This window comes from Benincasa hispida, chromosome 4, assembly GCF_027475165.1.
Source record: "Benincasa hispida cultivar pf3 chromosome 4, pf3_genome.v1.1, whole genome shotgun sequence".
NCBI lineage: Eukaryota > Viridiplantae > Streptophyta > Magnoliopsida > Cucurbitales > Cucurbitaceae > Benincasa > Benincasa hispida.
In genome coordinates this window covers 7025920-7044044 of record NC_143481.1, presented here as the reverse complement: position 1 = coordinate 7044044, position 18125 = coordinate 7025920, and the positions used below count along the sequence as shown (strand labels likewise).

The window sequence follows — 18125 nt, the reverse complement described above, 5'->3', positions numbered from 1 at the left end:
AGCTCAAAGAAAGTGGAAGATAGGGGTTTTTATTTAGTTTGAGTGTTTACACTTTTGAGAGATACGAAAGCGGTGGGTCAGTCAGGTACGATGTTGTGCACCTATTCAATTGGACCAAATATCTTCACTATTTTATTTATTTTTATACATTTTACTCTAATTACATCCACCACCGATAATTATATATGTTACATAATCTAATTAAATTTTAAATTTTTTCGTTAATTTTAAATTTTTAGATTAATCGATGATTTAAGAATATGTACATATTTATATTGTTACGAAGATGTCAAAGATTATTTAATTTCACATTCGAATTATTTTTTAAGTTTTCATATTCATTTGTCATTACGATTTAAAAAATATGTTTGGTAGATAGTTGATTTCTATTTTTTGAATTTTTTTTTTAATGATGTGATATGAACATTGCAAGTTATATTAAATTAATGTGGGCTATAAAATGATAAATTTTAAGATATTTTTATCATACGATATCGACATTTTAAATATGTGATAGAAAAATATCGACGTTTTAAATATGTGATGGCGAAATATCGACGTTTTAAATACGTATCAGCGAAGCATTGGCGTTTTAAATATATACCAGCGAAGCGTTGACATTTTAAATATATACCAATGAGGCATCCATGTTTTAAATATAGACCAACGAAGCATCCTTGTTTTAAATATCTACCAACGAAGCATAGACGTTTTAAATATATACCAGCGTCAACGTTTTAAATATATACCAATGAGGCATCCATATTTTAAATATCTACCAACGAAGCATGTACATTTTAAATACATACCAACGAAGCATGTACATTTTAAATACATACCAACGAAGCGTCACATTTTAAATATATACTAATAAAGTATCGGCGTTTTAAATATATACCAATTAGACATTCATGTTTTAAATATCTACCACCGAAGTATCCATATTTTAGATATCTACCACCGAAGCATCCATAATTTTGATGTATACCAACGAAGCAGGAACGTTTTAAACCTGCGCCAGCGAGTCACATTATGAATAGAGTCAAAGAAGGAAAGAGAGGAAAACCAGTGTGGAAGAGAATAATGAATGTCGGTGAATGTGAAAGAAAGTAATAATGAATGGGTTGGATGGTGTGTGCCATTTCTTTTCTTGAGTTGTCGACCTTTGCATGCTCCCAACACTACATTACAAAAACCATCCTTAACTTCCTTTTTTCCTTCCACTATTTTGTTTTGTCACTAAAACCCATGACATTTTCCTAAATTTGCTACTTTTTTTTATTCTACATAAATTTTCACTTTAAAACTTTATCTTTCATCCTAAAAGGACTCTATAATTCTTTCAAACCTTTTGATTAGAAAAACTAGATAGTTCAAATGTTGTGGATTTCATTTGAGATCTTCATCACTATAATTCTATTCATAATCTTTTTTTAATAATTATAAGAATAATTTTATCGTTCATGATTTAACTATCTTCTATATTCGAAGATTTGGATTTGATAATTTGACTTGAAAATCACCCTCCATAGATGGATTCCGTCCCTCTTTCTTATTTGCTTTGTTTTCAAATTTTCTCTCTTATTTCCTTCTTATTATACTTAAGAATATATATATTTCATTCAATTTAAACACTTTCTCCGAGTAGAAATCTTTAGGTTGCAACTTCAAACCACGCAAACTTAGAATTATAATCTAGAAATCAACCATGTCCATTATTGTATGCCATTAATTAAGTTCCATATCAAAATTTGTGATGATCAACTAATACTCCAAGGCTTACATCTTAGAAAAAAGGAAAAAGATAAATATGAGAAAATAGCAACAATTATTTTTATACTACGTAAATTAATAAGAAAACTGTGTTGATATCAAACAATCATATCATTAGTTAATTCCGACGTCATAAGTTATGAATGAACTAAAAGTCAAAGCACCTTCGAAAGATTTTAGACAAGTATTATTTACACTTTGAAGGGTCATTATTGTTGAGATACCTTGAATAAGTTGTCCCACATATGAACGGAATAGGAAAGTTGTGAGTTCTCACATCATAAAGAAATATGAATGAGTTTTTACTTCTAAAAGGATAGGAAAGTGTCGAGTTCCAAGTGGTATAAAAAGACCATATAACTTTGGTTTCATAATGTCATGTTCATTATATTTATATCATGTACTATATTTTAAATAATAAAATCAATTTTCTCTCTACTTGTAGGGGTAGTTAACACATCGTTAGTGAACTAAACTATGTAAATCTTTGTATCGTTCTTCTTCTCATTCTTAACCTTTCGATAGAAAAAGAGAGATATAGGAGAAGTTAGATAAACTCCAATTATACTACAAAAACAAGCGGAAAAAAAAATGACGGAAACTAAATCCAATAACAAAACTTATAACATCAACATATAAAGACGAGAAGATGTGTTTTTTCCCATAGAAAATGCGTATGATTGGAACAAAATCATGAGGCTAACCAAATGAATAAATTGTGGCATTTTTTTGGCTTTATCCAATTTCACGAACTATAATAGAATTCAAAATAAAAGGTCACATCGCACCATGACCGATCACTATCATGTTGTGGTCTAAAATAATTCGACATCTAAAGTTAAAATTTTCATTTCTTTTCCTCTAAAAAAAATAAAATAAATATAAAATAATCTAAAAAGTTTTGTTCATGAATGTATATGGCATTCCAATTTGAGATGAATGACAATTAGTCAAGGGGGATGGACATAATGTCCAAGGCTTTCAAAGATGTGAAAGACAATTAGTCCCAACAAAGTGGAAGAGCAATAATAATGAATGCTTCTTCAAAATAAATATATAAATTAAACAAACATCACTTTCAACAATAGTGCCCCTTTATGCATTTGTCGTATCATTAGGCAAATCCAACAATGTAACAAGTATTTACTAGATAACAACCATTTTTAAATAATAATGAATTTCTATTATTCATTATACCACATTATCATTTTGTTTTGCTAAAGGTTATCAATTAATTTCCCCTTCATTATAAATTGAGTAATTATTTTAAAAGAAGTGGTATTTAACCAAAGTAATTTGAATCTAGAGATAATATCCATAATCAAAATATACTCCATATATAGTTATTGTTCTCATAAATATCAAATATTATGTTTAATTTCAATCTCTGGTGTCTCCTCAAAAGAATAAAACTTTTATAAAAATAAAAATTATATCGAATATCTTTTCATAGCATATAATTAAAATAAATAAATAAATAAATAAAAAATTGTACATGTTGATTCTACGTTTTTGACCTATTCATTTGATGCAGAATTTATTATTATTTTTTCCTCTTAAACAAACTGAGGATTAGAGGTCATTGAATATACGCTTTTACATATCACAAATTTTTAAATAAAATACATACTACTCAAGCTTACACTTTTATACATCATTAAAGAAAAAAAATCATAACTTATAATCATCTCACCCAAAATATCTCTTAATTCTATCATTTTGACTCTTAAACCAGGTATATATCATCAACTATTAACATTAATCGTATATATTCAAGCTGTATAATCTCATCAGCCAACTTAAATATATAACTTGACTAATCAAGACATTAACATTCTTCATAAGTCATAAGTTACACGTATTACAAAAATATTTCAATACTCCCCTAACTCGTATCCACACATATATTTTTTTTCATAAAGAAAATTGAGCAGTAATGTATTAACGTTGTCTGCTCACATACGTCATTTTTAAATAATGTTGACATGATATACCAGTGAGAGATTCATAATTTTATATTAGAGTGATACAAATTCATATAAAGTTCAGTTACAAATTTAATATCTGAAAAATAAAGTTTATGTCCATGTGATGATTAGAATTTAAAAAGTGTTTAATAGATTCTCATGTATTTCGATTTTGTATTCAATAGATGTCCAATATTTTAATTAAAAATAAAAAAAAAATCCATAAATCGCTTCTTAGAAATGTAAAAATATCGATAAAATGTGGATATGTGAAGTAGAGTAGGAGATGAAATTATGAATGGAGGTAAAGAGGAGAGGAAATGAGTGTGGAAGAGAATAATGAATGTCTGGTGAATGTGAAAGAAAGTAATAATGAAGGGGTTGGATGTTAGCGCAATTTGTTGTGTGTTATTGAGTTGTCCACCTTTGCATGCTCCCTACACTACAAAATAACCATTCCCCTCATCCTTTGACTCTTTTTTTCTCTTCCACAATTTTGTTTCTTTATTATTTCGTTTTTTAATTTTACTTTTTTTTAAAAAAAAATCACTTAATTTTTCTCCATGATTTGATTTTTTAGTTCAAACACTTGACTAAGTTCTTAAATTTCTTTTTTTTTTCTTTTCGATTTTTAAAATTAAAAATAGAAGTGATGTTTATAGACTTAATTTTTCAGAACAAAAATTTAAATGGTTATCAAATGAATCTTTGGTTTTTAAAAATTAAATTTATTTTCTCGTAATTTCTTACCATAGTTTTTATATTAAGTAAAAGAGTTTAATTCTTAGTCAAATTTAAAAAGCAAACCTAAGTTTTCTAAGATTTTTTTTTTAAAAAAAAAAGTTTTTAGTGACTGCCTTGGTTTTTTAATGACATGTTTGGGAGGTAATTTTTAAATGTGTGAAATCACTTTTATTATTTTTCAAAATTTCTTTGAAAATGCTTTTAATAATTTAAAATCAATTTAAATCATATGAAAAATGGTGTTTAATAAGCATGAAATTAAACATTGAATTCATTTTGAGCAATCAAACGTGTGTTTTATTTTAGAATGATTTTTAGTATGATAAAAGTGAATTTTGTAGAGGAGTGAATAGAGTTAAATTAGATTAATGAAAGTTTTAAATTACGTGGGCCAACTACATACTTTTTGCTAATAAGTAATCTAAACAATAATTTCATACATATACATTCACTTAAAAATTGTTAATAAATTGACGTCAATAATTTCAAGCACTTGATTTAATTTTCGTAACAAGATTAATAAAATATGAAAAATAAATTCTATCAACCTAAATAAACAATTGTGACAAATTAATTTCATGAACAAACTATAGCAATTAATTTCATGTAAATAAAATACAACAATAAATTAATTGCAAAATTAAATAGGAGAGGAATAGAGAAATTAACACAAACTTTATAATGATCATGAATCCCTACTTCACTTCCCAAGACTTCTTATGGGTATTTGGATAAAATTTTCACCAATTCTTTCCATGAATTAGAGTCAATCGTTGTATCCCTCTTTTTGCGAGTTTAAGAACAAACTCAATTATTTCCATGGATTATGATCAAACCATTGTAACTGCTCTTTTTCGGGATCAAGAACAATCTTTACAAAAGATTTGAAAATGAAGAGCCCGATGTGAAAAACTCTCTTAAAGAGTAGATTTTTAAATATGAGCACTCAACACATCAATTTTCATCGTGCGATAAATCTCTCTTAAGAATTAGATGAAGAAAATAAAATTGAAATTTGGAGAGAAAAACAATAGAAACTTTGTATTTTATGGAAGTTTGAAAATAATGTCAAATTATTGCAGAAATGTGGAGAAGGTAGAAAAATTTTAAAAGAAAAGAAAATGAGATAAAACTAAATTTAAGGGTGAATGTGGTAAAAAAAAATTGAATGATGATAAAAAGTAGTCGTAATAATAATAATAACTTTTTAGAAAAGAAAATGTATAGCCAATAGAAATTGCATGTGTTGAATTTATTATTGTTGTTTTTCTTATTTTAATTTTTAAACAAACTAATTGTTTGACACAAACATAATATAATATAATAATTTTAAAAAATTATTTTCTTTTAAAACCCAATAAAAATCAAACATGTGTCATTTCTCCACATCTCACATTTCAGTTGGTTTACTTTGAAAAAAAAAAAAAAAACTGACAGGTCATTACTTTGGAGTGTTTTTTCGTTATGTTTATTTTGATTATATCTTATTCGTTTGAACTTTGATTTTAGTAATTTAAATTGCATTGCGTTCGAATCGTTGTTCCGAACTCTACACAATGAATACTTTAAAACACTAAATTGCTAGTGAATAAAAAATAGGTTTGTTATCATCAAAATATTAATTACTTACTTAATTAAAATTTATTAATTTGAAATTAAAGGTAAAGAAGTCAACAATTTTAACCGTTATTTCAAAATCACTCCCAAACATACACTAAAACATTGATAAAATGTAAACAACAAAGCAAAAAATGAGAGATGAAATGATATGTTTATAAATTTTATTTTCTGAAACAAAAATAAAAAATAAAAAACCAAATTGTTACAAACAACACCTCAAGTTTATCACTTTTCAATTCTACATGCCCATTTGAACTTTCAAACTCATCCTCCATTGAGTTTAACTTTAAACACTTTCTGTATAGAAATCTAATTATATATAGCAAATCATGTCAAAAGAGATTCGATTTCGCGATGATCGAGTAATACTCAAATCAATTGGAAGGTTAAAATTAAAAGTGAGTGTTTGTGAAAAATATATAAAGAAGAGGGAAGATAGGGCAAATGTGCCAATTCCTTTTTGCTACACATAGATAATTAATAAAACGTGTCGAATCACGTAAACGATTATATCATTAGTTAGTTTTCATACCACAAGTTATGAATGATCAACTAAAGTCAAAACACCATCGAAAGAAGTAGAGGTTCAATAAAAACAATCAGATGTATATTATTTCATGTTTTCAACCATCTTTAGATATGTGTATTTGGTAACATATTTGAAAATTAGTTTTCAATTTTGAACCAACTTTGAAAATATGTTTGATAACCTATAATATAGTTGTAGTTGTCATCTTATTTAGAAACATGTTCTATTTTATGAATTTTATATAACTATATTATTATACATCCAACATATAATTTATATTATTTTGTACCTATTTAGTTTAGAAAAATGAAATGAATTTATAACATAAAATAATCAATATTTTATATCAAAGTATTTATTTTTGTTAATGTAATTATGCCTTTTAAAATTTCAAACCCAAAATTAAGATACAATAAAAACATAATAATGTTCTTTTTTGAACTTTCACAATTTATATTACAAAAATCCGAAAAGAGTTTTTTTAAAAAAAAAAAAATTAAACAATATTCATTGAATCCATTTGACTGAATGGATTTTTAAAAAACACAAAAACAAATTACCTTTATGAACAAAGACAGAAAAGAAAGAGAGTTTTAATGGGGAATGAGTGAGGGAGGAAGAGAAATGATGGAACAAAGAAGGTATGATCAAGATGAAAGTTTTAAATAAATAAATAAATAAATAAGGACTGGCTTTATTATTTCAAGTGTTATAAAATTTAAAATTGTGACTTCAATCAGATGTAAGGTAAATATTCAAACTTTTGTTCACTTAATTTACTTGAGTTAGGAATCTCCTTTAATTGGATGAATTAGTTACATTAATGAAATATATGATAGTTCGAGTTACTTACAGCAATAGGACTCAAGTCACAGTTAAACTTGATATATATAATTGATCTTTGGATGTTCATATCATATATACTTATGTCTAAGAAGGTAATAATATCGATCCTAAAATTTTAGGAATAGAAAATTGCATGTACACAAACAAGAAATAAAAGTGCGTAGAAAATTTAAAAGAGTTATAAATGTCATATTTTTGTTAAGTGAATGATAATGAAAGAAGATTTAAAGAAGTTAGATATATTTCCTAAGTTGAAAAAGAATTTTATATTTTCAGAGCATTGAATATTTGCTACTTTATTTATATGATTGTGAAAAGAACCTAAATGAAGTAATGGTGATCCTAAATGGAAATGAACAAAAATGACTTTTTGAATAGAACTTCATATCCAACAACCCTGGCCCATAATGAAGCCCATTAAATTTTGATATCTAGAGTGGAAGAAATAAATTATTGTAGTGATGTACATATTCTAAATATATTCCTTACTAATCATGATTTATTTTTTTAAAGGAAAATAAATGTGTCCTTTAGATATTCAACAAAAATCAAAATTAGGAGAATGAAACATCTCAGAAGACTGATATTAAGGAGTTGTAAGAAGCACTTGATGAGGAGAAAATAAGAGAATTTAGAGAGTGACCTAGGAAAGAAGTTGAATAAAGTGTAGGGTGAAGTATAAAAATTAAAATTAAATGAATTTCAAACTATGGTATTTTAACATAATTTGAAAGTATAAAAATTAAAATTAAAATTGAGAAATTAGATAAAATGAAATTTGAAATTGAAGATAAGATCAAATATGATATTTGAAAAAAAAAATTACATTCGATTTTTAAAATTCGAAAAATGTAGAGAGATAATTTAGGAGAGAATCAGTATTTATGTTAAAAAATTTGCAAATGACAGAATTAGTTATAGTGTAACTGAAAATGCAGATGAGGCCATTTTAGGGTTAAAGAAAAGTAAGAACACATCTGTGAGAGTGCATTTGATGAAGCTTTTGTTTTGTTATTCTTCCCGATAGAATCTTTAAAACAAAAAAAATAATATGATTCAAAATTTTAAAATAAGACTAGTTAATAAAAATGAGATGATTTCTAGTATTTCACGTTTAAGACAAAACTATATAATAAAGATAATCATAATGACAATTTAGAAAACATATGATTTAGTTATGATTAATAGAAAATCTAATATAAATATATAAAGTTAGCTAGGAAAATTAATATTAAAATTTTTGGAGAATATTGATTTTTCTTATTATTCAAAAGGACTCAAGAATGGGTAATTATAATACAAGAAAATTTTCAACTAAGGAAAATTAATTAAAAGGAAAGTACAAAAATCATAATTAAAATAATAATTAAGACAAATATATACTAAACAAAATCTACACTCCCCCTCAAGCTGGGTTGTATATAGAATACAATCTAAGCTTGGAATTAAATTCATCAAAATTTCTCTTCGGTAAAGCTTTGGTGAGATTTCACAAATAGAGTATGATCAGCTTGACATTGATGATAACCATTTTTAATCAAAACTTTGACAAATCTATCAAACCAAGCATGAGGAGACTGTTTTAATCCGTATAAAGACTTTCTCAACTTGCATACCAAGTCTTTATTAGACTCATTTTCCATTCCAGGGGGAACTTGCATGTAAACTTCTTCTTTGGGATCACCATTCAAAAAAGACATTTTTGACATTAAATTGATGAAGGAGCTAATCTTGATTTACTGCTAAGATAAAAGGATATGACAGTGTTTAATTTAGCAACAGAAGCAAAAGTCTCCTGATAATCGATACCATATGATTGAGTGAAGCCTTTAACCATAAGTCTTGCTTTGAATCTTTCAACACTGCCATCTGACTTGTATTTAACCGTGAGAATCCATTTGCAGTCAACAAGATTCTTTCTAGGGGGAAATGTTGTCAGAGTTCACGTTTCATTACTTTCAAGAGCATTAATTTCCTCACTTACAACCTTTTTCCACTTAGGATCCATAAGTGCATCTTGGATATTGTGTGGAATTTGGATATTGTCCAACTAAGTTATGAAAACTTTATACGACGAATTTAATTTTCCATATACCATATATTTTTTAATTGGATGACTGATACAACTTCTAACACCTTTCTGTTGAGCAATTGGTAGAGATGTATCATCAGTCAAAAGCACCATAGAAGTAATATTCTCATAAGTGGAATTCAAAGAAGATGTGTCTGGTTCAAGTAGTTGACATTCAAAGTCTTGTAAGGTAGCCATTTCCTTCTTGAGTAAACAATGAGAGTTAGACTTTGTGAGACTAAAGGTTCAGATTCAGAAACTCACAAGACTTCAAGTTCAGAAGCAATAGGTGGGACTGACACGGGATTAGGTAGTTCATTTAGAGAAGGAGCTAAAACTTTGGATATGATGTGAGTTTGAGGTATGGGACAAGTAGGCTGAACTTTCCATGGCTCAAATTCTCACACATTCTCCCCTTGTTGAGACTTGGTGAAAAAAGATTGGTTTTCAAATAAGGTAACATCCATTGAATTGCACACTTTTCTAGTAATTGAGGAATAACATTTGTACCCTTTTTGATGTGATGAATAGTCTAGAAAATGCACTTGATGGATTTTGGATCAAGTTTAGATCGATGGGGAGAATGATTGTGAATAAAGGAGGAACGTTAAAAAACCTGAAAGGGTAACTATTGAAGAAAAGTTTTGTCATTGAGAATGAATTTGGAGGAAGACATCTTGAGGAGATTGGAATCTGAGGACTCGATTAGGCATTTGATTTATGAGAAAAGTTGCAGTAAGAATGGCTTCTCCCAAAATAGTTTAGGAACATTACTAGCAATCATAAGAGAACGAGCGACCTCAAGAAGGTGTTTATTTTTCCTTTCAGCAATTCCATTTTGTTGAAGAGTGTCCACATATGAACTAGTGTGAACTATACCATGAGATGAAAGAAATGACCCAAGAGTTGAATTGAAATAGTCTCGAGCATTATCTATTATGAAGACTTTAATATTACTTTGAAACTGAGTGGAGATCATAGCGTGAAAGGATTAAAAATTACTGGATGTTTCAGATTTGTTCTTCATGAGATATATCTATGTCAGTCTAGTATGGTCATCAATAAAAGTTATGAACCAACGTGCTCCAGGTATATTTTTTACTCTAGAAGGCCCCCAAATATCACTGGGGATCAATGCAAAAGGTTTTGAAGATTTGTAGAGCACACTTGGATAAGGATTTCTGGTATGTTTGGAGAGTTGACGAACTTCGCACTGAAAGTGACTGTTTTTTTTTTATTAATGAACAAATGAGGAAACAATCTTTCGAGATACAAAAAATTTAGGTGACCGAGGCGAAAGTATCATAACATGACTCGATTTTCACAAGACAAAGACATAATAAAAGTAGAGGACTCAGGAATGAAACTAAAAGAATTAGAAGAAGACTCACACATGGGGTTGAAAGACAAAACTCACACATGGGGTTGAAAGACGAACTTGGATGTTGTTTTCTTAAAAAAAATTAAAGGCCACCTTGCTGCTTAGCAATGTCAATCATCTTTCCCGAACCCAACTCCTAAAATTCACACAAATTTGAATAATTTAAATATACGATTCAAGTCACTCATAAGTTTACTTATTGCCATCAAGTTATAGCTCAATTTAGGAACATAAAGAACATTAGAGAGTAGAAGATCATTTGATAATTTTATCGACACTATTCTTATAATCTTAGAGAGAGATCTATCTGCTATTCGGACTGAGGAATGACCAGAGTGTGATTTAAAACTGATGAAAAATACTAATGTCATCGATCATGTGATCTGACGCTCCAAAATCCATAATCCATAAATTTTGGTTATTGTGTTGTACAGAGAAGCAAGGCAAGACAATGTCCTGATGAGCAAAACTTATAGATGACGTAACTATTTGCTTTGACATGATGTAAGAGACTGATTAATTTAGATTAAGTGACACAACTAATGAGATTGAGCAAACAAATGGTACCCACGAAAGGTGCAATATCACCACGAGCCAATTTGAAATCGAATCTTATTGAACTGCCTGACTGAACCAGTCTGGTTGAACCGGTATGACTGAACCAGTCTAGTTGGACCCACATAGTTGAACGCTGAAACGTTGTTTGCTAATAGGAGGCAGAAGCAATCTTAACACGACAGATCTAACGAATTGAGTCCTAACAACGGACGTGAGATCTGAGCTGAAAATGACCGGCTGATCTAAAGATTATAGAACCAACGACGGACATGAGATCTGATGTGAGAAGGTCGCGGGTCTGGGCGAGGACTAACCCTTGAACGAATGATTTGGTTCCACAAATCATAGGCTTCTGGTCGTTGTCAGTGGTAGATCACTGAAGTATAGCGTCGTCGTTGGTGGGATCAAGACGAATATGTGGCAGACATAGTGAATTGAGTGTATGGATCTAACGCTAGATTTGGATCTTTCGAGGTGGCATTAGATTTGATGACGACGAGTAGGGTTTGTGTAGCGATGGCAGCAGAGATCTGAGGCAATGACAATGGCGACAATTGCACTAGGGTTAGGGATTTATTTTAGTTTTGATACCATGAAGTTTTTGAAGAATATTGGTTTTTCATGTTACTCAAAAGGACCCAAAAATGGTTCATTATAATACAAGAGAAATTCCAGGTAAGGAAATTAATTGAAAAGGAAAGTATAACAAATCATAATTAAAATAATAATTAAGACAAATATATACTAAACACAAATCTAGAAATATAATATGAGATTGGAAAATTCAAAATAAGATAATCGTAAAAACAATTTAAAAAATCGATGATTTAGTTAGGATTAAGAGAAAGTATAATATAAATATATATAAAAAAAGTTAGTTTAGGAAAGGATTTAGAAAAATTTAAAACATTTTTTTGAAGATGGAAGGTCGTTCAGATACAAATTTTAATTATTTGCCAATTAAATCACGAAATTTATATTAGATTTTTCACATGAAAAGAATCACATGGTTTTCGGTGAAGGAAATTAATAGAAAATTCACATTATAAATTTGATAAATTAATTATAGTATGATTAAGAAAGATACATAATTAATAATTAATTATAGTGAAATTAAAAAGGCTGAAAAGATATTTTAGGATTAACGAAAAACTGACTATATTTCAAAAGAATTCCTCACTTTACTATTTCTCCATGAGGTGAGCCTCGAATAAATAAAGTAATGACACGTTGGAGTGAAGATCAGCGGCAGTGTGGTTGGAAGAAGAAAAAACTCATTCAGCTTCAACAATGGCCTCGGAACGGGCATCTCTACTCCATTAACTTTTTCTCTGTGCCACTGACTTGTCGTATCACCACAACAACTGGGTCTCTTCAATCCCTTTGCTTCTTTTCCTCGGCTTCGGCTTCACTCCTCTGTTTTTCCTCCAAGTTTCCAATTGCAGCACCCCCTTCTTTCATATCCGCAAATTACAACTGTGGCTTCTAGACTTCGGCAATCGCCAGCTGACTCAACCTTCTTCTACTCCCAATTTTGCTGGTAAGGACCCCCAATTACTTTCTAGATCTAGATTCTTCCCACTTTGGACTTTTCCTTGCATAATTTGTACTGGGTAGGTTTTGTTCCTTGGATCAAATCGCTGGGTTTTTTTCCCCTCACTTTGTTATCTTGCTTTCTCAATCGATTTCAGGTCCCATTTCGATCTGTTTGTTGTTAATTTATTGAGTCTCTCCCCGGAGTAATGGATAAAGTAGGCGATAGTTCCAACAAATGGGCAGAAGATATTTATTGGAGCCATTTTCAGTTCACCCACTTCTATCAAATTCTTGCCGGTGGTTGTGAACAGCAACTTGTAGGTTTTTTTCCTTTGATCTTCCCGTTTTTGTCATTTTCACAAACTGGATTCTTGCATTTGATGTTTGATTATTACTGGACAGTAGATCTTGTGCGCTGATACTCTTGTTGCCGATATGATGTGCCTTTCGTGTTCATATCCGAAAAAAAAAAAAAAGAAGAAAAAAAAAAAGAAAAGAAAAGAAAAGAAAAGAAAAGATGTGCCTTTCGTGATTTATTCTCGCAAGCTAGCAGCTGTGAGTTTGTTGTGTCTTTTTATTGTATGCTGTTAGTTGGATGACACTTCAGAGTGAATACCATTTGTTTCCTCATCGTTCAGAAATGATGAAAACAATGTTGAAGTTGCCTTTCCGAGAATTTGGTTTAAACAAATTTCATGTTTAAATATTCTGTTGTGATATTCTTATTTTCTTTCAGTGATGAGCTTAAATGATCGCTGCAAATTATGGGTTTTGACCACTGCTGGAGCATTTTTGTGGAGCTTACATCCTACAGTTGCCCCTTCTATACCGTTAATGTTTGAAGCACTCAGCGTCTTCTCCAAGTGTTCTAAGCTTATGGGATTTTAGATGATTGGTGATTTACTATTTGGAGACGAATGCTTACTCCAATATAACTGATTTCTTTTCTATGGCCATCTATTTCTTTGACTTGAAAATTGCATCAAAGTCTCTCTTACAAGCTTTTCTAGGAACTTGAGAGTGAATACCATATGTTTCCTCGTTGTTCAGAAATGATGCAAACAATTTTGGTAACTGCCTATATGAGGATTAGGTTCAAATAGGGGAGAGGAACTTATTTTGGAGAAGACTATTGGGTGGGAGAGAGACCTCTTTGTTCCTTGTTCCCCCATTTGTATCATTTATCGGATCTCAAAAACCATTGTCACTGATTTTCTTGTGAGGTCAGGGAGCTCTTATTCCTTCTCTTTTGGGTTCTGTCGCGCTCTTTCCAATAGGGAAACGACGGAGGTGGCTGATCTTCTTTTCTTACTTGAAGATCATCCTTTTAGGTGTGGGAGAAGAGATGTGAGGTTCTGGAATTTGATTCTTTGGAAGGATTCACGTGTAGGTCTTTCTTTCATAAGTTGATTGACCCTTCTCCCTTATTTTCGGTGTTGTGGATGATTAAGATTCCTAGGAAAGTGAGGTTCTTTAACTAGCAAGTCTTACACGACTGTGCTAACATGATGGATTGTCTTAAGAGGAAGATGCCCTTGCTTGTGGGTCCCTTCTGTTGCATTCTCTGTCGGATGGCAGAGGAAGACTTGGACCATACTCTTGGGCTTTGTGAGTTTTCCAATTTGGTTTGGGACTCTTTGTTTCAGATGTTTGGTGTTTTGGGGGCTCGTCACAGAGATGTGGGAGTGTTGCTTGAGGAATCCCTTCTCAACCTGGCACGGGGAGAAGAGTTGGGGCTTGCGGGGATGTGTGCTATTTTGTGAGTGGTGTGGGATGAGCTGAACAATAGAGTTTTTAGAGGTGTGGAGAGGGACCCTTGTGATATTTGGTCCCTTGTGCGTTATCATGTTTTTCTGTGGGCTTCGAATTTGAAAACTTTTTGTAACTATTCTATAGACATTATTTTGCATGGCTGGAGTCCCTTTTTATAGAAGGTGGGTTGGTTTTTGTTGTCCTTGTATTCTTTCATTATTTCTCAATGGAAGTGGATTTTTCATAAAAAATAAAAAATAAAAAATAAAAAATAAAAAATTTCATGTTTAAATAGTTCCATGATATTCTTATTAGATAGTGCCTTTCAATGACGAGCTTAAATGATCGCTGCTAATTGTGTTTTTTTCCATTGTTGGCACATTTGGACCTTACAGCCTACAATTACAGCCTACATTTGGACCTTACAGCCTGCTAATTGTTGGCACATTTGGACCTTACAGCCTACAATTACCCCTTCCATACAGTTAATGTCTGAAGCTTCTTCCCCTAGTGTTCTAAGCTTTTGGGATTTTAGATGATCAATGATTTACTATTTGGATACAAATGCTTAGTCCAACAGAACAGATTTCTTTTCTATGGTCAACTATTTCTTCGACCTGAAAATTGGATCAAAGTTTCTCTTACAAGCTTTCCTAGGAACTTGAGAGTGAATACCACTTGTTTCCTCATTGTTTAGAAATGATTTAATTATGTAAATAACGTTGGAAACCATATTTATGAGAATTAGGTTAAAATAAATTTCATGTTTAAATATTCCTGTGAGATTATTATTCGATAATGCCTTTCAATGACGAGCTTTAATGATATCTGCTAATTTTGGTTTTTTACCATTGTTGGAGCATTTGGACCTTTCAGCCTACAGTTGCCCCTTCCATACAGCTAATGTTAGAAGCATTTAGCGTCTTCCCGGAGTGTACTAAGATTATGGGGATTTAGATGATCGATGATTTTATTATTATTATTATTGTTATTATTATTATTTTTATATCCACGAGTATCCGGGCCAACTTACGTGCACCTTGACTAATCTCACGAGACAACCTGCTTGACCCTACAACATTTGGGTGTCAAGAAAACTTGTAGGATATTAAATTTTAGGTAGGTGGCCACCATGGATTGAACCCACTATCTCTTAGTCCTTTATCAAGCCGTTTATTTACCACTAGACCAACTCATGATGGTTTAGATGATTGATGATTTACTATTTGGATACAACCAGTTACTCCAATTGAACTTCTTCTTCTTTCTTTATTTCTTTCTTCTTCTTTTTTTTTTTTTTTTTTTTTTTTTTTTTTTTTTTTTTTTTTGTTTTGCTATGATCATCTACTTCTTTGACCTGAAAATTGCAGTAAAGTTTCTCTTACAAGCTCCTCTAGACACTTGCCAACTCATATATATAATCTGAGCTGCAGGTAATTCCAAACAAATTTTCAAATAATTTGAGAAAGAAACTTCCAGCTACTGTGACTCTTAAAGGTCCTAGTGGTGCTACATGGGATGTGGGATTGACTACCAGTGATGATAAATTGTATTTCAAACGTGGCTGGCAAGAATTTGTGAAGGCTCATTCTCTGGAGCAAAATGATCTTTTGGTTTTTAGGTACAATGGGGCGTCACAGTTTGATGTTTTGGTATTTGATTGGAAGAGCTTTTGTGAGAAGGAAGCATCTTATTTTGTAAAAATTTGCGAGCATAAAAAGAGTGACAGCGGCCAGGCTAAGAGGAAGCTTAGAGAACCCCTTTTGGATGGTTTTGATGCTAATATTAACAATGGTGCTGAATGTGATTCCTCTGAAAATATCATACACGACGATAGTATGGAACGTATGATACAGGACGTTGTGTCCAAAGCTACAAATTTTAATGGTCAACCAGAGGTTTTTTCACCCGAGCCCATACGAACAATGCAGACTAGAAAAAAGAAAAAAATTCCAAATAATGCCGTAATTATGACATCCACCCCCGAACCTGTTCAGTTATCAGGTAGTTGGAGAAGAAATTATTAAGTTTTTAATCCTTCACTCATATTGTTCCATGTTTTCTGTGGTTGACCTCAAATCTAGAGAATGAATAAATATGCTTTAAAATTCTTGGTGATTCTTTGGTTATCATGTTGTAGAGAATTTAACAAGATGGTGTTATTGTGTTTCTGGTCTCAACTGGAAAAGCATTTTTGAAATGATTTCGTAGTCAGATCAGACCCAATCTATTTAGCGTTTATGGATTAAAAAGAGATTTATGAATCAAAATGTATATATGTTCTTTTTTTGTTTGTTTGAGTGGTATACTAGTATTAGACCAAAGTGCAATGTAAGTTTAGTTAACTTTTTGTGGGTAATCAATCTGGTATCTAACCGTGGACTTTGCTAGATTCTGATGTGGAAGCTACTCCCGTTAAGAAAGTTGGATCATATGTTGAGCATTATGTATCCAATCGGAGGGCTATAACCGAAGGTGAGAAGAACAATGCCCTGAAGTTGGCAGAAGCAGCATCAACTGATGCTGGTTTCAAAATTGTTATGCGACCTTCACATGTGTACAGGAGATTCTTTCTGGTAAAACTCATCTTTTGTTACTAATATTTTTGTTGCTCCTTAAACTTTGTTTCAACATCCAATATATCTTTTCCAAGGGAACGTTTGGGGTGCTTTGTGAACTGAATGTGTCAGTTCATCATTAGTATTAGAAAAGTTGGCCATACTTTTGTTGATTCTATACTCATCAGTTTTTTAATTTTGTCAAATTTTGTTTTAGTTCTCATATGCACATCACAAAATTTCTGCGTATTGGTTGATGATGCAGTTCATCCCTACTCAATGGGTTACAAAAAATCTCTCCCTTCGTAACCAAGATATAATACTGCGTGTCGGAAGTGATGAATGGCCAGCCAAATTCAACTTTACCCCTAGTCGTCAATGTGGTGGCCTTACAAGTGGATGGAAGCATTTTTCTATAGATAACAATTTAGAAGAATTTGACGTCTGCGTCTTTGAGCCTGTCACTAAATCAAGCGGTCCTGTGGTCCTGGAGGTCAAAATCTTCCGCGTTGTTGAAGATGTCATCCCTCTAACTCGTGTAGCATCAAAGAGCAACCGAAAGCTAATCAAAGCACCTGAAGCTTAATTTGTGGCAAGCTCCCAAAATATTATAGTACCTAATGTTAAGACCCAAGGTTTTCTGTCTGTATAATATTATGTAGGTAATAACTCTGCTTTAACATATGATGCTTTGTGGCTGGGACATGTCCTTTGCTAACATTTAGTCGATGCCAAGTTAGTCCTGACTTCTGTTATATGCACAAGTAGAATAACCTGTTTATGAGCTTCA

General features: G+C 31.1%; 1 protein-coding gene across 1 annotated transcript; it reads left to right on the top strand.

The window, feature by feature from the left end:
- The first annotated feature begins 12647 nt into the window (after positions 1 to 12647).
- On the top strand, positions 12648 to 18125 carry LOC120075555 (B3 domain-containing protein REM16-like). The gene is made up of 5 exons (XM_039029045.2): positions 12648 to 13029; positions 13181 to 13342; positions 16211 to 16781; positions 17169 to 17353; positions 17601 to 18125. The coding sequence occupies exons 2-5, from the start codon at positions 13232 to 13234 to the stop codon at positions 17919 to 17921; spliced, it is 1188 nt and encodes a 395-aa protein (XP_038884973.1). The 5' UTR covers positions 12648 to 13029; positions 13181 to 13231; the 3' UTR covers positions 17922 to 18125.